Raw genomic sequence first — 25,028 nt, 5'->3', positions numbered from 1 at the left:
GCATATGGGATGTGAGAGAACAAGTCTCTTTTCCGAAGAAATGCTGCCAGGGGAGCAAGCAGGTCAGGCTGGACTGTTAAGTCGGGGGGGCTGGGGAAAGGCCCTCAGCTTCTGAAAGGAGCTGAGGATATAGGAGTTCGTTTATTTCAGAGTGCGTGTTCCAGAGGGCACCTAGAGGAGATGAGGGAGGAGGGGAACAGGGGGCTTGGATCGTCGTGGTTGAAGAGGACAGAGAGTAGAGAGAGGTGACCAGGGTGGCCGGGAGTTTAGGCACCAGCCAAAGGAAAGCAGGATGGGAATCACGGTGACAGCAGCCAGTGACAGGATTACAAAGTAGCGAGTCCTCCTGACCCAGTGGATGAGGTTGGGCGTCAGGGGAGTTTCTGGAAGGGGTCAGCTTTGGCCTGGTTGATTGTGTTTCTAGGGACCCACTGGGAACCAGTCCTAGAAGTCCAGACCCATGGTTCTAAGCAGACCAAGGTTTCTGTGGGTCAGGAAAGAAGGTTAAGAGCGGTAGAAATAGCAGCTGTGTCTCCATGCTTGCTTCTCTCCTGGGGAGCCCCGTTGTAAGTAAGTCGACACCCAGTTGCCATGGGATGGAGCGTGATTCTCAGTCCATTACACTGGGACTCACTGCCCAGAGCCGGGGGTCGGCCCCCTCCCTTCATACATCTCCCCTGCTATTAAATTTGTCACGAATCCAATTTCCATAAGCCTTTCAGGAACACACCTACTGCATAAAGTAGGCATGCTTTCCATTCCCAAGGAGCCTGGAATGGGGGTTCGTTGTGCCTGAGGAAATTGGAGAAGCACACGGAGAAATAAACGCTGAAGCTCTTGCCCCTCAGGGTCAGGACAGCAGACCGTGGAAATGTGTTTTTTCATTTCCTCATGTTCCAGGTCTCATGTGCTTCGCAGCTGTGATTTATTTTCACAGCACACTCTGGAATTTGACAGACTTTCATGCTGGCCTGCTTCACAGCTGAAACCATTTGCCATTTGGTAGATGATGAAGCAAGTGACAAGTTCCACTAAAACAGCCCTAAAAAGAAGACGTCTGTGAGTGAGACAGACAGGTGTCAAACGCTGGCGGGCCTCCTCCGTGCGGGATGGTGCCAGAGCTCCCAGCAGACAGAGAGCCGGGCGACGGGCTTGAACTGGGGGTGCACCTCCTGCTTAAAGATGCGTGGCTCTGTGGTGGGCATGATGGTGACTACCGGCGTTCGGAGGGCTGCTCACCCCGCACCCTACAGGGCCCTGGTCCACGTGGGGAGCTGGGGAGCGAAGGCTGCAGTGTCCCAGCAGCTGCTGCAGGTGCTGGGGAAGGAGAGTTGACGCCCCTTCCGAAACCCTGCGTGCCGCCCCTGCTTCCTCCCCTCTGCTCGAAGCAGTGGGAGTCACTTGGGTGGCGGGGGCGGCCTTCTTCAAGGACCTTTCAATTTCAAGTGATAGAAACCATTCAACTGCTTACTGCAAAGGTGTGGCTCTCTGACCACTTTCTCACTCTGACTTTATTTTGTTCCTAGCACGTATTTCCTCCCGACGCACTCTCTCCTCCTGTCTCCTCCCTTCCCTCCCGTTCTTTGGTTTTTGCTGTCTATTCACGCGCTGGAACAGAATGGCCTTTGCCTGGTTAGCTTTTTGTGCTTATATTGGTGCTTTACCTATTGTAGGTGTTTAATAAATATGTATTAAATGATGGCAAATGACACCTTGGGTAGATTGTGACAATAAATAGGAGTTAGTCAGGCAAAGGGAAGGGAGGTCCCAAGGCAGCTGCAGGGAAGGCCCAGAGCTGAGAGGTGAGAGCAACCCCTGCGGACCCATGATGAGTCATTGTATGCCAGGGAGGGAGCTGAGCGGTGGTGAGTGACTGGTCAGCAGGAGGGGGTGACAGGTAGAGTGAGGTGAGCAGAGACCAGATCTTGGGGGACCTTTTAATGCCATGCGGCATGTGGCATGCGGGATCTTAGTACCCGATCAGAGATTGAACCCACGCCCCCCGCAGTGGAAGCGCAGAGTCTTAACCGCTGGACCGCCAGGAAAGTCCCTTTGGGGGACCTTTGATACTGGGCTGCAGGACTTGGATTTTATTGGGAATCCATCGTGGGGAGCATGAAGGGTTTTCAAGGAGGAGTGTGACAGGATCATTTGTTTGAAGTCTGCTGGGAAACTCACCCTTATTGCTCTCCTTCTGTGTGCAGATCACTTGTGTATGTATTGTATCACAATGATCCTGAAAGTAAGATCCTACTCCTCCATTTTGCAGGAGTAAAACTGTGGACTAGAGAAGCTAAGTGCTGGGGGTCACACAAGGCATAGAACCATTGTCATTTTTGTGTTTTAAGTAAAGACTCCTGGTAGCTGTGCAGAAGCCTGATTGAAGGGGGCAAGGCTGCTGCAGCACTCCATCCAGGGGAACAGCGGTGGCAGATCTAAGTAGTAGCAATGCAGATGGACGTGCATAGACCAAGGTGTACAGGAGGGAGAGTTCACAGAACGTTAGTAATTGACCAGATGTTGGAGTGAGTTTTTCATACTCACTGTTTAATAAGCAGTTATAGAGCGCTTTCTATGAGCCATGCTCACTTTATAGCATTAACCCATTTAATCCTCGCAACAACCACCCGAGCAAAGTGCTATTATTATCCTCGTTTTACAGACGAAGAAGCTGAAGCACAGAGATGTTAGGTAACTTGCCCAGGGTCACACAGTAAGTGAAGGAGGCAGGATTTAAAGCTAGGTCCACGCTCTTAGCTATTAGGTTTCTAGATGGAGCACCTGAGTAGTGGTAGTGCCAACGACCAAGGCAGGGAACTACGGAAAAGGGAGCTCTGGCTGCTTTGGACAGGAGGACGGACTTGGTTTTGGACCTGTGGAGTTTAAGGTGTCTGAGATGCCCAAGAGACAGTTGGACACAGAGGAGCTTCCCAGAGGTCTGGCTGGAGATGACATCTTGGTGTCATCGGCATGTAGGGCGTAGGGGAGCCAGAACATTACTAGAGGGTCCTGGGGAGAGTGAGAGAGAAAAGGACCAACCCTCCCACACCCCAGGAGTGCCAGGCTGGGCTGAGGAGAAAGAGTCACCACAAGGGCTGAGAACCAGCAAAGGAGAAGCAGGAGAAAGTGGTGTCCCGGGGTAAGAATGTTCCAAGGAGGAGGGACTGGTCAAGGTCAGGGATGAAAGCAAGAGCGACTGAATAGTGTGTATTGAATGTGGCAACAAACAGGGACCCTGTGGTCTAGGCTGGAGCAGCCTTGTGAGCTGTAGAGAAGGCAGAGTGCAGGGGCCAAGCCATCAGGAGGAGCGGGGCGGGAGGCAGTGCACGTGGACAGGATGCTCTGACTGCGGGGGTTAGGGGGAGGATGGGAACTTCAGAAGTTGGGGGACAGGATGGGAACTTACAAGAAGGATTTTTTATTTGTTCCCACCCCACCCTGAGACACCGATGATGAAAGATACTTGATGATGTTTGAATACTGGAAGGAGCAGATGGTAGGGAGGGGAGACGTTAGAAATAACTGGGTTGGAGGGCTCTGGCTGATGGAACAAAGCCCATTGTGGGTGGGGAGGCCGCACTGAGATTCAGCATTTCTTCCTCTGAGATGAGAGCACAGCGGGTGATGGGTGCAGATGCGTGTGTGTTTTAACGTAGGGGCAGGGAAACAAGGAGGTAACAACCCATTTATACTAGCATGTTACTTAATGCCAATTGTGTTGAAAAGTCCTCTTATGGATGGGTAAAAACAACTCAGTTCAACTAGCAAGCGTATACAGTCGAGCCTCCGTATCCATGCAGATTAGTTCCAGTACCCGCCACAGATACCAAAGTCCACGGATGCTCAGGTCTCTTATATAAAGCAGTGTAGTATTTGCATGTGGATCTTAGTTCCCCGACCAGGGATCGAACCCACATCTCCTGCATTGGAAGCGTGGGGTCCTAACCACTGGACTGCCAGGGAAGTCCCCCTCCTGTATACTTTAAATCATCTCTAGATTACTTGTAACACCTATATGTAATAACAATATAAATGCTATGTAAATAGTTAATTCAAGTTTCGCTTTTTGGAAATTTCTGGAATTTTTTCCCCCAATATTTCCCATCCATGGTTGGTTGAATCTGGGAATGCAGAACCCATGAAATACGGAGGGCTGATTGTACACTGAATCAGACACCATAAGTGGTGCTAGGACACAACATTTTAAACTTGATTCCTTTCTTCAAGGTACAGAGCTCAAGGTCAAGGAAAATGGACATGTCATTAAATCATTACGATACAATGTGGAAAGTGTTATAAATGTCTGTTTCTTCCACCAGACATGGTGGTAGACATGGTCTTGCACATATGTGCATCCCCTGAGCCTCACAAGATGCCTGTCTCATGAAAAGCATTTGATAAATACTGAAGGAAGGAATGAAGGAGGAAGGGAGGGAGAGAGGGAGGAAGGGAGAAGAAGGAAGAAAAGGACATGAAGCTCTGCCTGAAGAACTTAGAAAAGATTTCCCAGAGGTTGTGACATGTGAACTGGTGCTGAAGGACGAGTAGCAGTTCACCGGGATGACAGTTCATGTGGAACAGAGAGAGAATTTCTGGCAGAAAGGACCATATCTGCAAATGTGTGAGGGCACAAGGCACTTATAGATATGCCTGCCTGGTGAGTGCTTTGATGAGGCCACGGTCCAGAGCCGCTCTCTGTACTGCAGGGAAGCCTCTAACCACATATGGTTACTAAGCACCCGAAACGGGGCCAGTCGGAATTGAGATATGCTCTACATGTAAAATACACACCAATTTCAAAGACTTAGTATGAGAAAATGTGGAACATCCCATTAGTAATGTTTGCAGGGATTACATGTTGAGAGGATAATGTTTTGGATATATTATTAAAAGTAATTTTACCTGCTTCTTTTAACTTTTTAAAAATGCTCCTGCTAGAACATTTAAAATTACATAGATGGCTCTTAGTATGTTTCTCTTGGACAGGGTACCAGGAAGTGTAGGGGAAATGAGGTTGAGTGGCAGGCAGGGCTCAAATCATGGACTCTGTAAGGACCTCCTGTAAGCAATGCAGTTTTTAAAAAATTTTTATTTTATATTGGAGTTTAGTTGATTTACAATGTTGTGTTAGTTTCAGGTGTGCAGCGAAGTGATTCAGTTATACACATACATATATATATATATATATATATATTCTTTCTCAGATTCTTTTCCCGTATAGGTTATTACAAGAGTATTGAGTAGAGTCCCCTGTGCTATACACACTCCTATATATAAAATAGATAATCAACAGGGACCTACCATATAGCAATGCAGTTTTAAGCCAGGACGGGCACAGTCAGATGCGTGTTGTCTAGACAGCCGTCAGCTGTGTGAAAGATGGACTGAGGAGAGAGGATGCTGGGGGTTGGAAGTGAGTGAGTCCCCCTCGAGGAATGATGAGCCAGACGAGATGGACCGACTGAGTGTGCGGGAGGCGAGGGAGAGGAAGGTAAGATGACGTCTAGAATTCTGGCTTTAATTGCCGTTGGATGGAGAAGCTTTTGCGCGTATCTGGGGAGAAGTGGGTGATGCTGCCTTCGAGGTATACAGTCAGCTGCTGGTGGTTTAGATCTTGGTGCTGGAGTTGTAGACGTAGGGTCATTAGGATAGAGGTGATCATGAAAACCTCGGAGTGGATAAAATCGCACAGGGGATGCATAGAACAAGAAGAGAAGATGGCTGAGGTTGGAGCCCCTGGGAGATGAAGGGGCAGACACGAGGAGAGTGGAGAGTGCTTGTCAGAAGCCAAGGAGAGGGGGGATTTTTGAGAATCATTGTGCCGTTGAGTAAAGTTCTGCCAAGCAGTCAGATGAGTCAAAGAGAGAACGCGTTTTGGATTTAGCAATAAGAAAGTTGTTGGTGACCTTGGTGAATGCCGTTCCCATGAAGCAGTGGGGGAGAAAGCCGAATTGGAGGGACTGGTGGTGATGGAATTGAACAATGCAGAGGCAGCAAGTGTGGACCACTCTTTGAAGAAAACAAGGCATTTGACTTGTGTGGATTTCATTGCTTAAAGAATGTTGGGATTTCCAAGAAACAAACGACTTGCGATTTGTGTTGCCCCCTGTGTTTTCATTTGCAGAGCTCTCCCTGCACCTGCACCCCCCACCCCAATCAAAGGCAGAGACTTATGCAAATGTCCTTTTCTCTCTCTCTCTCAGGCCGGATCTTGGACCTGAAGACTGGGACGGTCAAGAAGGAAGGGCAGCAGTCATCCATGAGGATGTGCATGGGCTCCCGGAGGTCCTTCATCTGCAGGATGAGGTCTGTTTGGGGGAACAGTGGGCTGGGCTCTGATGGGGTTGCTCCCTTCTCACCTCCGCTGAGAGTCCTGATGGGCTGTAAGATCACACCTTCACTCTGGTGATGTCATCTGACTGCAGCATGTAAGCCTTCTCCTTCTTGGTCTGTCTCACCTGTAAATGGAGAAGATGAGTCGACAGTTGGACATATAGTTCAGGAATTCACGGGAGAGTTTGGGGCTGAAGCCATAGAGTCAGGGATTGACGACAGTGAGGTGTATCTAAAGCCCCGAGACCGCATGAGATCACCTGGGAAATGAGTGTTGCTAGAGAAGAGCTCTGAGCTCAGGCCACCCCTGCACCAGGGAGGCGAGGAAGAACCGGCAGAGACTGAGAAGGAGCGGCTGGGCAGATGGCAGGGAACAAGAGAGGGAGAAGGAAGTTTCCAGGAGGAAGGCGTGGTCCACTGCCAGATGCTGCTGCTGATTCCCAGATACGAGGACTGAGGATCCATCACTGGACCCCAGAGGGAGAAGCAGCGGCAGCTGGAACTGCAGGCAGGTGAGCGAGGCGGGCGTCCTCCTCTCCTCCAGGAAAGAAGTCGGTCCCCGCTGGCCCGGGCACGTGCTCTCCCAGGCTCTTCTTGAGCACTTTTCCCGACAAGGCCACCCAAGTCCACACCAATCCTGATTCAGCTCCAGCGCCTCCTGCCCTCTCCGACCTCCTCCCCGCCCCTGCCAAGCTTCCCGATGCTCCGATCTCAGGGCCGGGCACAGTGGAGCCACTCACTACCGTCACCTTCCTCCAGTGGTTTGCTTCTGGGACGGGGACTTACCACTTGAGCATCTGTTGGGAACTATGAAGTTACAGACAATCGATGTTTAAAATAAGTCTATATTTTCACTAATTCAAAGTCACCTTTTGAAGCAACTCTACTTCTTTTTTTTTTTTTTTTTTTTTTTTTGCGGTACGCGGGCCTCTCACTGTTGTGGCTTCGCCCATTGCGGAGCACAGGCTCCGGACGCGCAGGCTCAGCGGCCATGGCTCACGGGCCCAGCTGCTCCGTGGCATGTGGGACCCTCCCGGACCGGGGCACGAACCCGTGTCCCCTGCATCGGCAGGCGGACTCTCAACCACTGCGCCACGAGGGAAGCCCAAAAGCAACTCTACTTCTTAAACAAAAACTGTTAATCTACGGGCTAGGCCATCTCAGATCACAGGTTGCCTGTGTTGAGGGGAGACCTGCCTCTCTAACCTCTAGCTGAGTCCTGAGAACCGGCAGAGGACTTGAGTATGGCTGTCCTTTCCTCCCCGTCGGCTCCTCTCCAGGCTGAGCATTTGGAATGCTTCCAGAAGACACGGATGGAATCCCCTTCACCGCCTGCCTCAGGTCATAAGGCGGTGTTGGAGTGACAATACACGAGCATCTCCTTGTGATTTAGCACTGAGTCTGCGCAGACTGCCTTCCCTCTGTTCAGCCTACAGGGGCAAGCTGGGGGGCTCGACTCACATGCGTTAGTGTCCACCCAGGGACAGAATGCCATCAGTTAATGTAGTCCGACACAGCAAGGGCTTTCCACAGTGCTTTGGCCCATCCTAGCTTGATGGACATTCAGTCTAGCACCAGCAATGTGAATTCTTAATTGCACCATCTAAGCAGTTGCCTTGTGAATGAATTTATTGGAAGCATCAAGTTCACCATTCCTGAGTAGCCTCCAGTGCCATTAGCACTGCCCTGTCGACCAGATTCAGGCGGTCCGCTTCCTGCCCTGGTGCCTCTCAAGACATGCTCTAGGTAGCTCTTCCCAGTGCCAGACCCACACTACCTGGATTTACCTGTAAGGTGTGCAGCACTGCCATCTGCTGAGAGCATGGTCTTCGCCTCCAAATAAAGCAGCTTAGTTTCAGGAAGACACTGGGCATCCCCAGGCAGCAATGTCTTAGATTGACCTGCTGTGAAAATACGCTCGTGCTGGCAGCCATCCCAGGTCTCAGAGTGTATAACTGGACTCTTATCTTTGTTGTATTGAATACTGAGGCATCCAGGGCATTACCTGCTATGTAGCTGGGAAGTGGAAGCGCATGTAAAGAGTGGACGTCCTGAGAGCACAGGTCAGAGGTTGGCCACAGTGCAGGCTTTGGACATGCAGAGCCTGGATGCTGAGAGAGTTATGGAGAAGGCAGAAAAGGTGCTACCAGAGTGGGCAGTGGGACGCCTCACGTCCCCTGCCTCCCAGAGAAGGACCCCAGAAAGCCCTGATTCCAGACTCATCCCTCCCTGTCCCCACTCTGACCTTTGCCATCCGCAGGCCTGCAGCTGTCTGCTTATTCCTAGTGCCAGAACATTGCAGGGGAGGAGGCAGTTTCCACGCTGTGAAGCTAAAGGCTGAGAAGATGCTTCTGTTCATCAATTGGCAACATCTGTTTTGAGTTGATGCCTCTGCTCGGGCCTGAAGAGACACTGTTGCTGTCATCACCCTCTTCCCTTGTTTCCTGAAAGCCACCAAGTTACACTGAAATGATCTGCAGGACGGAGCATGGCCAGGATCCTCCTAGTGTCTTTCTGGATGTCTGCGGCTCCTGGGCTGGGCCCTGAGGCAATTTCCATGTGCAGTGCAGAATGGCTCTTGCCTTCAGTGACAATCAAAATTCACAGGCATGCAACCCTGCTTCTGCACTTTGGAAAGAACTTGGCTACAGGGTGCTCGCATTAGATAAGGCCCATATACTTGCCTGCAGCACTATGTGCTTTATAAACTTGCCTAGGTCTTCACTCACTCTAATATATTTATCAAATCTTAGGTGTGGAAATGCTCCTTTGGACCACCTTCCTCTAAACAGAATAACCACCATGAGGAAAAGGTTCAGGTCAGTAAGCCTTTCTGATGTATGTTTTGGGGCTGTGCTGGTAGATAGCTTAAATGCACTAAGCTAAGGAGTAGCCGGACTTGAAGACGGGGCTTAGCCTTGGAGAGCACCAAGAGACCCGCACATCAGGGTTGCAGTGGTTGAGATGAGAAAGGGAGTTGGGTGGATTTATTTTGCATATTCAGACCATGTAGGAGGAGGGAAAACAGGATGGTGGGAAGTCAAGTTTGAAAACCACAAGGCCAACAGGAGAACCCAGTAACCTAGATACCAAAAGAGTCATGGACATCCTTGCCTCACCCCCAGATGTCGAAAACAACCTCACAGAAGTTCTTTCTCTAGGAATGGCCTTGGCCCTGTGAAAGAAGGAGAAGCCCAGTATGCTGTGGTCCACTGCACAGGCTACATCAAGGCTTGGCCTCCAGCAGGTAAGCAGAACCTGCATATTCATTCCCAGGGGATCTCATGTTATTTCACCTCACCATGGTATCCTGTTAGAAATGCATTCTTTTTTCGTTTTTTTTAACATCTTTATTGGAGTATAATGGCTTTACAGTGTTGTGTTAGTTTCTGCTGTATAACAAAGTGAATCAGCTATATGCATACATATATTCCCACATCCCCTCCCTCTTGCATCTCCCTCCCACCCTCCTTATCCCGCCCCTCTACGTGGTCACAAAGGACCAAGCTGATCTCCCTGTGCCACGCGGCTGCTTCCCACTAGCTATCTATTTTACATTTGGTAGTGTATATATGTCAATGTTACTCTTTCACTTTGTCCCAGCTTACCCTTCCCCCACCCCGTGTCCTCAAATCCATTCTCTACGTCTGTGTCTTTATTCCCGTCCTGCCCCTAGGTTCATCAGAACCATTTTTTTTTTAGATTCCATATATGTGTGTTAGCATATGGTATTTGTTTTTCTCTTTCTGATTTACTTCACTCTGTATGACAGACTCTAGGTCCATCCACCTAACTACAAATAACTCAATTTTAACAATCTTCTTTATCCATTCATCTGTCGATGGACACTTAGGTTGCTTCCATGTCCTGGCTATTGTAAATAGTGCTGCAATGAACAATGTGGTACCTGACTCTTTTGGGGTTTTTTTTTTAAATGTTTATTTATTTATTTATTTGTTTTCTTATTAGTCATCCATTTTATACACATCAGTGTATATATGTCAATCCCAATCTCCCAATTCATCACACCACCACCACCACCCCCTGCCACTTTCCCCGCTTGGTGTCCATACGTTTTTTCTCTACTTCTGTGTCTCAATTTCTGCTCTGCAAACCGGTTCATCAGTTCCATTTTCTAGGTTTCACATATATGCGTTAATATACCATATTTCTTTTTCTCTTTCTGACTTACTTCACTCTGTATGACAGTCTCTAGATGCATCCACGTCTCTACAAATGACCCAATTTTGTTTCTTTTTATGGCTGAGTAATATTCCATTGTATATATGTACCACATCTTCTTTATCCATTCATCTGTCAATGGGCATTTAGGTTGCTTCCATGATCTGGCGATTGTAAATAGTGCTGCAATGAACATTGGGGTGCATGTGTGGTTTTGAATTCTAGTTTTCTCTGGGTATATGCCCAGTAGTGGGATTGCTGGGTCATATGGTAATTCTATTTTTAGTTCTTTAAGGAACCTCCATACTGTTCTCCATAGTGGCTGTATCAATTTACATTCCCACCAACAGTGCAAGAGGGTTCCCTTTTCTCCACACCCTCTCCAGCATTTATTGTTTGTAGATTTTTTGATGATGCTCATTCTGACCAGTGTGAGGTGATACCCCATTGTAGTTTTGATTTGCATTTCTCTAATGATTAGTAATGTTGAGCATCTTTTCATGTGTTTGTTGGCAATCTGTATACCTTCTTTGGAGAAATGTCTATTTAGATCTTCGGCCCATTTTTGGATTGGGCTGTTTGTTTTTTTGATACTGAGTTGCATAAGCTGCTTGTATATTTTGGAGATTAATCCTTTGTCAGTTGCTTCGTTTGCAAATATTTTCTACCATTCTGAGGGTTGTCTTTTCATCTTTTTATGGTTTCCTTTGCTGTGCAAAAGCTTTTAAGTTTCATTAAGCCCCATTTGTTTATTTTTGTTTTTATTTCCATTTCTCTAGGAGATGACTCAAAAAGGATCTTGCTGTGATGTATGTCATAGAGTGTTCTGCCTTTGTTTTCCTCTAAGAGTTTGATAGTGTCTGGCCTTACATTTAGGTCTTTAATCCATTTTGAGCTTATTTTTGTGTATGGTGTTAGGAAATGTTCTAATTTCATTCTTTTACATGTAGCTATCCAGTTTTCCCAGCACCATTTATTGAAGAGGCTGTCTTTTCTCCATTGTATACTCTTGCCTCCTTTATCAAAGATAAGGTGACCATATGTGTGTGGGTTTATTTATGGACTTTCTATCCTGTTCCATTGATCTATATTTCTGTTTTTTTGCCAGTACCATACTGTCTTTATTACTGTAGCTTTGTAGTATAGTCTGAAGTCAGGGGGCCTGATTCCTCCAGCTCCGTTTTTCTTTCTCAAGATTGTTTTGGCTATTCAGGGTCTTTTGTGTTTCCATACACATTGTGCAATTTTTTGTTCTAGTTCTGTGAAAAATGCCAATGGTAGTTTGATAGGGATTGCATTGAATCTGTAGATTGCTTTGGATAGTAGAGTCATTTTCACAATGTTGATTCTTCCAATCCAAGAACATAGTATATCTCTCCATCTGCTTGTATCATCTTTAATTTCTTTCATCAGTGTCTTATAGTTTAATGCATACAGGTCTTTTGTCTCCTTAGGTAGGTTTATTCCTAAGTATTTTATTCTTTTTGTTGCAGTGGTAAATTGGAGTGTTTCCTTAATTTCTCTTTCAGAGTTTTCATCATTAGTGTATAGGAATGCAAGAGATTTCTGTGTATTAATTCTGTATCCTGCTACTCTACCAAATTCATTGATTAGCTCTAGTAGTTTTTTGGTAGCATCTTTAGGATACTCTATGTATAGTATTGTGTCATCTGCAAACAGTGACAGTTTTACTTCTTTTCCAATTTGGATTCCTTTTATTTCTTTTTCTTCTCTGATTGCTGTGGCTAAAACTTCCAAAACTATGTTGAATAATAGTGGTGAGAGTGGGCAACCTTGTCTTGTTCCTGATCTTAGTCAGTTTTTCACCATTGAGAACGATGTTGGCTGTGAGTTTGTCATATATGGCCTTTATTATGTTGAGGTAGGTTCCCTCCATGCCTACTTTCTGGAGAGTTTTTAATCGTAAATGGGTGTTGAATTTGTCAAAAACTTTTTCTGCATCTATAGAGATTATCATATGGTTTTTATCCTTCAATTTGTTAATATGGTGTATCACATTGATTGATTTGCATATGTTGAAGAATCCTTGCATTCCTGGGATAAACCCCACTTGATCATGGTGTATGATCCTTTTAATGTGCTGTTGGATTCTGTTTGCTAGTATTTTGCTGAAGATTTTTGCATTTATTTTCATCAGAGATATTGGCCTGTAGTTTTCTTTTTTTGTGACATCTTTGCCTGGTTTTGGTATCAGGGTGATGGTGGCCTTGTAGAATGAGTTTGGGAGTGTTGCTCCCTCTGCTATGTTTTGGAGGAGTTTGAGAAGGATAGATGTTAGCTCTTCTCTAAATGTTTGATAGAATTCACCACTGAAGCTATCTGGCCCTGGGCTTTTGTTTGTTGGAAGATTTTTAATCACAGTTTTAATTTCAGTGCTTGTGGTTGGTCTGTTTATATTTTCTCTTTCTTCCTGGTTCAGTCTCGGAAGGTTGTGCTTTTCTAAGAATTTGTCCATTTCTTCCAGGTTGTCCGTTTTATTGGCATATAGTTGCTTGTAGTAATCTCTCATGATCCTTTGTATTGCTGCAGTGTCAGTTGTTACTTCTCCTTTTTCATTTCTAATTCTGTTGATTTGAGTCTTCTCCCTTTTTGTCTTGATGAATCTGGCTAATGGTTTATCAATTTTGTTTATCTTCTCAAAGAACCAGCTTTTAGTTTTATTGATCTTTGCTATTGTTTCTTTCATTCCTTTTTTATTTATTTCTGATCTGATTTTTATGATTTCTTAACTTCTGCTAACTTTGGGGTTTTTTTGTTCTTCTTTCTCTAATTGTTTTAGGTGTAAGTTTAGGTTGTTTATTTGAGATTTTTCTTGTTTCTTGAAGTAGGATTGTATTGCTATAAACTTCCCTCTTAGAACTGCTTTTGCTGCATCCCATAGGTTTTGGGTCGTCATGTTTTTGTTGTCATTTGTTTCTAGGTATTTTTTTATTTCCTCTTTGATTTCTTCAGTGATCTCTTGGTTATTTAGTAGGGTATTGTTTAACCTCCATGTGTTTGTTTTTTTTACAGTTTTTTTCCTGTAATTGATATCTAGTCTCATAGTGTTGTGGTTGGAAAAGATACTTGATACGATTTGAATTTTCTTAAATTTACCAAGGCTTGATTTGTGACCCAAGATATGGTCTATCCTGGAGAATGTTCCATGAGCACTTGAGAAGAAAGTGTATTCTGTTGTTTTTGGATGGAATGTCCCATAAATATCAATTAAGTCCATCTTTTTAATGTATCATTTAAAGCTTGTGTTTCCTTATTTATTTTCATTTTGGATGATCTGTCCATTGCTGAAAGTGGGGTGTTAAAGTCCCCTACTATGAATGTGTTACTGTCGATTTCCCCTTTTATGGCTGTTAGCATTTGCCTTATGTATTGAGGTGCTCCTACGTTGGGTGCGTAAATATTTACAATTGTTATATCTTCTGGTTGGATTGATCCCTTGACCATTATGTAGTATCCTTCTTTGTCTCTTGTAATAGTCTATTTTAAAGGCTATTTTGTCTGATATGAGAATTGCTACTCCAGCTTTCTTTTGATTTCCATTTGCATGGAATATCTTTTTCCATCCCCTCACTTTCAGTCTGTATGTATCCCTAGGTCTGAAGTGGGTCTCTTGTAGACAGCATATGTATGGGTCTTGTTTTCATATCCATTCAGCCAGTCTGTATCTTTTGGCTGGATCATTTCATCCAATTACATTTAAGGTAATTATCGGAGTATGTTCCTATTACCATTTTCTTGATTGTTTTGGGTTTGTTATTATAGGTCTTTTCCTTCTCTTGTGTTTTCTGCCTAGAAAAGTTCCTTTAGCATTTGTTGGTGGTGCTGAATTCTCTTAGCTTTTGCTTATCTGTAAAGGTTTTAATTTCTCCGTCGAATCTGAATGAGATCCTTGCTGGGTAGAGTAATCCTGGTTGTAGGTTTTTCCCTTTCATCATTTTAAATATGTCCTGCCATTCCCTTCTGGCTTGCAGAGTTTCTGCTGAAAGATCACCTGTTAACCTTATGGGGATTCCCTTGTATGTTATTTGTTGCTTTTCCCTTGCTGCTTTCAATATTTTTTCTTTGTATTTAATTTTTGATAGTTTGATTAATATATGTCTCAGCATGTTTCTCTTTGGATTTATCCTGTATGGTACTCTCTGTGCTTCCTGGACTTGATTGATTATTTCCTTTCCCATGTTAGGGAAGTTTTCAACTACAATCTCTTCAAATATTTTCTCAGACCTTTTCTTTTTCTCTTCTTCTGAGAACCCTATAATTTGAATGTTGGTGCATTTAATGTTGTCCCAGAGGTCTCTGAGACTGTCCTCAATTCTTTTCATTCTTTTTTCTTTATTCTGCTCCCTAGCAGTTATTTCCACCATTTTATCTTCCAGCTCACTTCTCCATTCTTCTGCCTGTTATTCTGTTATTGATTCCTTCTAGAGTATTTTTAATTTCAGTAATTGTGTTGTTCATCACTGTTTGCGCTTTAGTTCGTCTAGATCCTTGTTAAATGTTTCTTATATTTTCTCCATTCTGTTTCCGAGATTTTGGATCATCTTTACTAACATTACTCTGAATTATTTTTCAGGTAGTTTGCCTATTTCATCTTCATTTATTTGGTCTTGTAGGTTTTTACCTTGCTCCTTTGTCTGTAACGAATGTTTTTGTCATTTCATTTTTTTTTTTTAATGGGTGGTTCTGTATTCCTGTCTTACTTGTTTTTTGGCCTGAAATGTCCAGCACTCAAGTTTGCAGTCAGTTGGATAGAGCTGGGTCTTGGTGCTGAGATGAGGACCTTCAGGAGGCCTCACTCCGATTGATATTCCCTGGGTCTGAGGTTCTCTGTTAGTCCAGTGGTTTGGACGCAGAGCTCCCACCACAGGAGCTCGGGCCCAACCTCCAGCCTGGGAACCAAGATCCCGCAAGCCAGTCGCTGGGGTTCCCTCCATCCCCTTAGGTGTCCGTGGTCCCCCATTGGTACCTGGTAGGTGCCCTAGTTGTGAGGAGATGCGAATTACGCGTCCTCCTAGTATGCCATCTTGACTTCACCAGAAATGCATTCTTAAAGAAAGAGACAGGAAGATAGTCTTATTTTCCTTTGTAGTTAGAACATAGTGATCTTTGTAACCGAAAAAAAAAGTCCTGCTACTTGAAACAAAGGTTTCTAAAAAGAGCAATCCTGCGAAGGTGGTGGGAGCCTCACAAATCCTTTCTATGATCTGTCACCCAGAGCACTCTGTAAAGTCAGAGTGACATTTGAAACGATAATTGTATTCAAGTCGTTAGAGAAATGCAAATCAAAACCACAATGAAATACCTATTACGCTCACTAGGATGGTTCAAATAGACAGACAATAACACGTGTTGGTAAGGATTTGGAGCAACTAGAACCCTCACACTTTGCAGTGGGGATGTAAAATGGTGCAGCTGCTTTGGAAAACAGTCTGGCAGTTCCTCAAAAGGTTAAACACAGAGTTGCCATATGACTCAGCGATTTCACTCCTAGGTGTGTGTATATATATATATATATATACGTTCAAGAGAATTGAAAGCATACGTTCGCAAAGAAAATTGTACCTGAATGTTCATCGCAGTATTATTCATAGTGACCAAAATGTGGAAACAAATCACATGTGTACATCAGTGGGTAAATAAAAAGTGGTATATCCATATGATGAAATAGTATTCAGCAATAAAAAGCAATGCAGTAGTGATTCATGCTATAATATGGGCAAACCTTGAAAACATCATGCCGAGTGAAAGAAGTTAGACGCAAAAGGCCACTCATGATTCCACTTATGTGAAATATCTGGAATAGGCAAATCCATTGAAACAAAAAGTAGATTTATGGTTTCTGGGTTTCTCCAGGTGGAGAAAAATTGGGAGTGACTGCTAATAGATATAGTGTTTCTTTTCAAGGTGACAAAAATGTTCTAAATTTAGATAGTAGCAATAGCTGCGCAACTCTGCAAATCTAAAAACCACTGAATTGTATACTTTAAGATGGCACATCTTACGGTATGTGAATTATATCTCAATAAATCTGTTGCTAAAAGAATATATACAACGTTAAACCATTTGTGGACACTTTATGGCCCCCAGAGTAGTCTGGCTCAGTGAATGTTCCATGTCAGCTTGAGTACAACGTGTATTTCGCTATTGTTAAATGGAGTATTCTTTAAATGTCAATTAGATCAGGTTGATTGATAGTGCTGTTGAGGACAGCTATATCCTTATGGATTAGTCACCTGCTTGATAGATCAATTACTGGAAGAAGGGTGTTTAAGTCTCCAACTATAATAGTGGCTCGGCCTATTTCTCCTTGCAGTTTCCTGTTTTTGCCTCACATATCTTGACGTTTTGTTGTTTGGCTCGTACGGGTTATGGGTTTTTATGTCTTCTTAAAGAAATGACCCCTTTGTCATGTAGTGCCCTTCTTTATCCCTGATAATTTTCCTTGCTCTGAATTCTGCTCTGTCTGAAATTAACATAGCTACTCTAGCTTTCTTTGGATTAGTGTTAACATGGTATATCTTTCTTATCCTTTAACTTTTGAACTTTGTCTTTATATTTAAAGCGAGTTTCTTACAGACAACCTATAGTTGGGTCTAGTGTTTTTAATCCATTCTAACAATCTTTTATTTGGTGTATTTAAACCATTCACATTTAATGTGGTTATTGATATAGTTTGATTCATACCTAACATGTTTTTTTAAATTTAGCTCAATGTTTACTTTTTTTATTTTTTTATTTTTTATTGGAGTATAATTGCTTTACAATGTTGTGTTAGTTTCTGCTGTACAATGAAGTGAATCAGCTATATGTATACCTATATCCCCTCCCTCTTGGACCTCCCTCCCACCCGCCCCCCAATCCACCCATCTAGGTTGTCACAGAGCACTGAGCTGAGAGTGAAGTAAGCCAGAAAGAGACAAACAAATATCGGATATTAATGCATATATGTGGAATCTAGAAAAATACCTAGCATGTTTTTGATTCATTGTATTTGTTCTTTGTTTCTTCTTTTTCTCCCTGCTCTTTCACCTTCCCTAGTTTTCATTGAGCATTTTATTTATTTATTTTTCAGTCCAGCTGGTGTTGACTTTATATCTGATTCAAACATTTTATGATCAAACTGTCTAATTCTAAAACATGCCAGTTCAATACCTCATTTGCATGCTGTGAGCTCCTTTTTTTAGGGCTTTTTTTTCTTTTCTTTTAAAGAGGCAGCCTTTATTTTAAGGATTTTTACATTGAAGAATCAAAAACTGGTAGGTTTTTGGAACTTATTGATCTGTATTTAAAAGGAACTGTTGACAAAGATTCACCAGAAATAATCTAAACAAGCAGGAAAGTACAGTTACTACTACTGAAACCTACTAAAATAATTCCAGGACATACGGTTTATCCGACATCATTGAGCATTTTATATGATTTCATTTTCTCTTCTCTCTTGGCATATCAATTATATTTCTTTAAAATTATCTTTATTGTTTGCCCCAAGTTTGAAATATACATTTACAACTAATATAAATCCACTTTTAAATAATATCATACCACTTCATGGGCAGTGCAAGTACCTTATAGCTAAGTGTCCTTCCTTCCTCCTTCCCATGTCTTCATGTTGCCCGCATTCACTTCACTTATCCATAGGCTGTCATTGCCCAATACAGTTGACCCTTGAACAACGTGGATTTGAACTGCGTGGATCCACTTATAAGTGGATTTTTTTCAGCAAATACATATATGTACTGTAAATGTATTTTCTTTTTCCTTATGACTCCTGGTAACATTTTCTTTTCTCTAGCTTACTTTATTGTAAGGATACAATATATAATACATATATCATACAAAATATGTTAATTGACTGTTTATGTTATCAGTAAGGCTCCCAGTCAACAGTAGGCTATTAGTAGTTAAGTTCTGGGGAAGCCAAAAGTTATACATGGATTTTCAACTAGGTGGGGTGTCAGCATCCCTAGCCCCCATGTTGTTCAAGGGTCAACTGTACACTGTTACTGTTATTATTTTGAACAAACAAGTCTATTAGCTCAATTGAGAATAATAAAAATAAAATATTTTATTTTACCTTAATTTATTCCTTCTCTGATGCTCTTCCTTTCTTTGTGTAGATCTGAGTTTCTGAACTATATCATTTCCTTCTTCATGAAGAACTTCTTTTAACATTTCTTGCAGGACAGTTCTGCTGGTGATGAATTCTCACCATTTTTGTTTTTCATAGAAAGTCATTATTTCTCCTTCACACTTGAAGGATAATTTCACTGGATATAGAATTTTAGGTTGGTGGTTATTTTCTTTCCACACTTTAAATATTCACTTCATTTTCTTCCTGTTTGCATGGTTTCTGATGAGAAGTCCACATAATTCTTATCCTTGTTTTTCTATATGTAGTGTGGGACTTTTTTTCTGGCTTCTTTCAAGATTTTTCTCTTTGTTTTTGGTTTTCTGCAGTTTGAATATGATAGTGTAGTTTGCTTAGTCTTTTTTGTGGTTTTTTTTTTTCATTATTTGTACTGGTTGGTATTTTCTGAGCTTCTTGGGCCTGTGGTTTGGGGTCTGTCATTAATTTTGGAAAATTCTTAGACATTATATCTTCAAATATTTCCTTTGTTCCATTCTCTTTCTTCTCCTTTTGGTATTCTAATTACATGTATATGTTTTGAAATTGGACTACAGTTTAGGGGTATTCTGTTCTGGGTTTTTTTATTCTTTTTTCTCTTTACATTTCAGTTTTGGAAATTTCAATTGACACATCTTCAAGCTCACTGATTGTCTCCTTGGCTATGTCCAGTCTACTGATGAGTCTTTCAAAGGCATTCATTTCTGTTACAGTGGTTTTTTTTTTTTTCCTAGCATTTCCCTTCGATTCTTTCTTAGAGTTTCCATCTCTCTGCTTACATGACCCAACTGTTCTTGATGTTGTCTACATCTTCCATTAACACTTTGAATATATTAATCATAGTTATTTTAAATTCTCAGGCTAGTAATTTCAAAATCCATGTTGTATCTGAGTCTGGTTCTGGTGTTTAGTTGTCTCTTCAGGCTGTGAGGTTTTTTTTTTTTGCTTTTTAGCATACCTTGTAAATCTTTGTTGATATCCAGACATGATGCATTAGGTAATAGGAACTGAGGTAATTAGGCCTTTAGTGTGAGGTTTTATGTTAATCTTGTGATGAGTTGGCAGTGTTTAATGTTTGAGACATATGTATATAAATATCTACAGATATATAGATATATCAGTTTTATTTATATTTATATCTTATTTGTATATGTTTTTCTACTTAGACCATAATGCACAACATTGTCAAGCCGTTGTTTGCCTAAAGGCTGGACTCGAGGACAGGGACTCAGAAGGCGCCAGTCCCTTTACAAGTGTCCAGAGCCTGGACCTCAGCTTTGTAGATCCACTGTCAAGACAGTGCTGTCAAACTGATCAGATGCATGTTCTCAGCAAGAGTTCTCCGAAGCTGACATGTTAGTCAGGTGCGATTCTGTGATGCCCTGGGGTTTCCTCGCCACTGGCATGGATGCCCATGTCCATTGTCCAGGGCATCTATGAGGTTTGGCAGTACTTGAGACAACAGATTTGTACTGGAAGGTTGTCCAATGAGAAGCAAATAAGAACAAAGGGATGTGGGCAGCCTGGAGAGAGATTTCCAGCAGGGACTCAGTTCACCGAGCACAGGAGATGGCCTCATATGTGCAATTTGCTGAGCAAGGCTCTCGGGCACCAGACACAGCCCATCCCTCAGGGAGCGTGAAGATGTGTTAGTGGGGGACCAGCACGTGCACAGGTGACTCCAGGAGAGAGTGGGCAGGTAGTCAGCCCTGGGACAGAGGAAAGGTCCCTAACTGTCCCGGGGTCAGGAGAGGCTTCCTGGGCTCCTGAGACCCATTACATAGACACCCCAGTCCTGCCAAATGCAGCGTCTCGGGACAAGCGGGCCATCTCCTTCTTGATGCTTTCCTCATTTGAACTCATCATGCTCATCATACCAGGCAATTCCTCTTCCTTTTTCTGGCGTCAAAGTGCTTTTTTCTACCACTTCATTTGAGCGCCAGGCCTACACATCACAGGAAATGCCACCATCGTGGTCAAACTAACCCACAGTATCCTTGTGGATGAGCAGGAGAAAGGAGGCTGATGCCCAAGGTGTAGGCAGGTGACTGCATCCGGAGAGTCTAGCAGGAGGATTTGGGGCATGCTTTTCTGGAGTCGCGTGGAGTTCTGTACCCGAGGGTGCTGGAGGGTACAGGGTCACAGGGGCAGGAGGATTTGTTATGCATTTTCTCCAACGACCGCCCTTGAAACTTTGCCACAGGAAAAACGGTTGAAGGAACCAGAAGTGTTTATCTTGGAGAAAGTGAGACATGACTTTTGTCTTCAAGTATTTAAGGGGCTGTCATATGAAGGAGGAATTAAACTTACTTAGGATAGTTCCAGAAAGCACAAGGCAGATTTTAACTTAATAGGGAGATATGAGCAAAAGCTATGAACAGGGTGTTAAATACATATACAAATATGAATACATACACACACTAAGCATCTGGAAAAAATTCAGCCTCCTGTTAATCAGAACCGCAAGTTAAAATAATTTTATACCATCTCCTCTTACCTATCAAATAGCAAAAAATTAAAAAGACAAAACACACAGTATTGGTAAGGGTTAGAAAAATGGACACTTTTATGTTCTGCTGATGGGAATATAAATCAGTACAAACCTTCTGTAGAATAACTTGCGAGTATATATTAAATGCCTTAAAATGCGCATTCCTTAATATACAGGAATTGTACTTCTAAGAAGTTATTTTAGGGAATTGATCAGAGATGTGTGTGTGTTGTATAGTTAAACATTATTTATAATTGTGAAAACCTTGAATTATTCTAAATTTCAAATTCTAAAATTCTAAATATCTAAATTTAAATAATAAAGAATTGGCTGAAAATAGCATGAAACATCTACATGATAGGCTACTGGACAACCATTAAACAGGCATGCTTTCAAAAGATATTTAAGAATGAAGCAAAGTGCTAAGAAGTGTTACAAAGAAAGACAGGTCATGCAACATAAACATCATGGTCCCAATTTTATTTTTAAATTATAAATGAATAGTGTATCTATGCATTGAAAAATTGTACATAGAATATTAATCATTGTTATTTCTGTGTAGTAGATTATTGGTTACTTTTTCTTCTCTATTCAGTCTTATGTTTTCCAAAATTTTACCTGACTTTCATAATCAGAGAAAATGACATTTTTAGGAAATCAAGCTGAATTTTCTAAACAGCATTTCAGACAATTGGATTGAGTGGTTTGCACTGAATTCAGAAATTGTGTCATTTTGTTTGTTTTTTGGTTTGGTTTTGTTGTTGTATTTAGTTGTTGTGTTTCTATAAAGATAGAGGTTCTAGAAAGTAAAGTTGTATCCACACGTGATGATTATATCATGCCTCCAGGGTCCTGAGCTGACGTACCTTGTTCCATGGCTGTTAATACTCTGTTTGTTGATTGAGAACTCCATGCTTTACACATATAACCCACTATCTTGCACTTACATTTAGATCTCTTAAGACCAAGTGCATGCTTCATTTTCTCAAGCAGTGCTTAGCACGTAGAATGTATTTCACACAGACTGGATGGATGGATGGATGGATGGATGAAAGGAAGGAAGGAAAGAGTCTTGCCTAGACAAAAGAAATAGTTGACTTAAGGGAATGGGTATTTGAAAGAATTTCTTGCCAGAATTTTCAAAGATATTTATAGAATCCACTTTGCCAGAAATCTTTTGAGAGGGTACAGATAGTCATCTGGCCTAGATGAGGTGACTGAAATGAGGTCATTGGCATGCTTGCCCTATAATAACGTCATGAAACTGGAGCATTGGAGCAGCAGCTCACTGGATGCTTGAACGATGCCTCATAAATGTCCACGAGGAACGCTGTCCCTGCTTGTTCATGGGCTTCAGCTCCTTAATTATAAACAATGACTTCGTTAGGAAGTATGAAGATTCCTGAGCACCCAAGTTGTGAACAATATCTACAGGCCATCTTGGAAATCTCTAAAGGTGAGCAGAAGCAGTAGACTTTGTGCAGCCAACAAGGGCCTCATAAGTAATTCTTTGACAACCCACTCGCAACACGTGTGCTTATTTCTGAACCGGTGAGTCCTGCACTCGAGGTTTTGCCTGGTGCCTGTGACTCCACGGTAAACATAAACATTGCAAAAAATGCTGCTGTATTCCAGAAGCCCTTTCTATTACACAATGGCCTTCCCAGGGCCTCACATCAGCTTATACTACGTAGGTTTCACTTAAACTGTTTGGGGTATGACTAAAGAAAAAACAGAGTTCCACAGTTGCTTTGTCTAACCCTCCAGTCTCAAGAACAAACGCTGTGTTCAAGATAGTAAAGAAGGCATCCCCATAGGTGCAGAAGAAAGCACCCACGGTGGCTTGCAGTTTACATTTTGTTTATTTTTATTTATTTTTTTTTTTTGCGGTACGCGGGCCTCTCACTGCTGTGGCCTCTCCCGCCGCGGAGCACAGGCTCCGGATGCGCAGGCCCAGCGGCCATGGCTCACGGGCCCAGCCGCTCCGCGGCATGTGGGATCCTCCCGGACCGGGGCACGAACCCGTGTCCCCTGCATCGGCAGGCGGACTCTCAACCGCTGCGCCACCAGGGAAGCCCGCATTTTACATTTTGTGAGGTATGTTCAGAGTCCAAGGGAAACTTTGAAATTCTGAAGATGTGAATTGTCTCCACCCCCCTGTCACTGCCCTGGCACCTTGCATTTTGAAGACTGGAATCCAGCTTTGAGCCACAAGCCATTTCTGTAACAGAGGCCTCCTTTCCAGTAACCATCATCTGACGTGCTTGGTTCATCACCGAGTCATCCACGGAAAATCTCTGATTAATTGGCAGTGTGTCTGCACAGGAGAGCCAAGGTCTGCCCGGGTGGAGGGAGTGCCTGACCAAGATCTGGTTACCTCCCCTTGGGACCATCCTGGTCAGCGAGAGGCTCGGTTCTCGGTGGCCTCGTATGCTTTTTCATCAGTGAGGCTGGCGCTCTACTGCGTTGTGCCACTAGACTTTCAGTAAGCCTCGGCCGCAGCATGCCAGAGGCCTGAAGTTGTTTTGGGGTTTTAGCTAGAATCTGCAGTGGTCAGGCCTACGGTGTCACTTTACCAGACACCTCAGCCCTGCCACGAGCTCATCGACAGCAGCCCTGCCCTTCTTGCGGTTTGCTTGTTGAACATAGTGTGTTTGGTTTTTTCCTTCATCTGAAAATCTTCAAAAGCTGCTTGTCTGTATTGAAGACATCCACCCACGAGGCAAAGCCTGGATCCCTGCTCTCTCCAACCCTCAGCCAGTTCTGTCCTGCCCAGGTTGCATGTGCACATCAGGACTCAGTCTCCTGCTCATGATCTCGTTCTGATGTCCTGGTGAGACATCAGAGCCATGAACTTAGCTTGTGAGATGGAGAAAAGCGGTTGGCCACATCTCCCCTCCTCCTCGTTCTTAGGCAGGGCACAAGCCACCCTTCCATTTCCTTCAGTGAATACTTTCTGATCACCTGCCATGGGCCAGGTACTTTACTAGGTCCTGGGGCTCCTAGGGTGAGTCTGACGTAGTAAGCCCTTAAGGAGCTCACAGTGCAGTGGAGGAGACAGGTAGGCTTGCAGGTCATTGCAAAGCCCTGGATCAAGGGTCATAACAGAGGTATTCATAGGGGAAAGCGTGTAGGAGGTAGATTCCATCTGCTGGGAATGTCAAGGTTGGCTTCTCACTCCTACACGCTATGGCCAAGCCTCACTGAAAGCCTAATAGGCAGAGAGTAACCTTTGAGCTGAAACATAAACATAAGGGAGAGATGGGAGTTTGCTAGTTGAAGAAGTGCTTTACAGGCACAGAGAGTGGTATGCATAGGGCAGAGGAGGTACACCGATGATCGCAGTTTCCATCTGTGAGAGCCCACTCTGTGCGGGTGCTGTGCAAAGTACTTTATGCACTTCGTGCCTCAGTGTTCACGACAACCCTAATGAGGTCCAGGCATTGTTATCTCCATTCTGCAGAGGAGATGCCGGAGGATTAGCATAGCGACTTAATCAGCCCAGTTCACACAGTAAGCAGCAGAGGTGGGTCGTGGCTCTAGGCCTTCCTGATACTCTGAGGTGGGAGAGCGATGCTGTCTTGGGAGCTGTGTATAATTCACTGGCTGGTATGGAGGATGGCTGGACAGATGGGTAGAGTCAGATCCTGGGGGCGAGGCCTTCTGTGCTAAGCCTGGGAGTCTGGACCCTTCTCTGCTCTCTATGGAGAGTCACTGAAAGCCACTGAAGGTTTTAAAGATCATTCTAGAAGTTGGAATGAAGTGAGAGGAGGGGAGGGACACACCTGATGGCAGGGGGGCCCAGAGAGGACTAACCCAGGGAGAAATTGTGAGGCCTGAATGAAGGCAGTGGCTGTGCAGATGGAGAGGCACGTG

The 25,028-nt window shown here is 43.6% G+C and overlaps 1 protein-coding gene across 5 annotated transcripts in view; it reads left to right on the top strand.

Moving 5' to 3' along the window:
• Positions 1–25,028, top strand: part of ARNT2 (aryl hydrocarbon receptor nuclear translocator 2) — a 193,236-nt gene that overhangs the window by 98,546 nt on the left and 69,662 nt on the right. For all 5 annotated transcript variants that reach the window (XM_033852230.2, XM_073801465.1, XM_033852234.2 and 2 more), the window contains 3 exons: positions 6,204–6,306; positions 9,087–9,152; positions 9,495–9,580. In XM_033852230.2, the coding sequence (XP_033708121.1) occupies positions 6,204–6,306; positions 9,087–9,152; positions 9,495–9,580 (255 nt within the window). The remainder of the gene's footprint in view (positions 1–6,203; positions 6,307–9,086; positions 9,153–9,494; positions 9,581–25,028) is intronic.

Source organism: Tursiops truncatus, chromosome 2 (genome assembly GCF_011762595.2).
Source record: "Tursiops truncatus isolate mTurTru1 chromosome 2, mTurTru1.mat.Y, whole genome shotgun sequence".
In the NCBI taxonomy this organism is placed as follows: Eukaryota; Metazoa; Chordata; class Mammalia; order Artiodactyla; family Delphinidae; genus Tursiops; species Tursiops truncatus.
The sequence above is the reverse complement of the archived record's forward strand: the minus strand, read 5'-3'. Positions and strand labels throughout refer to the sequence as shown.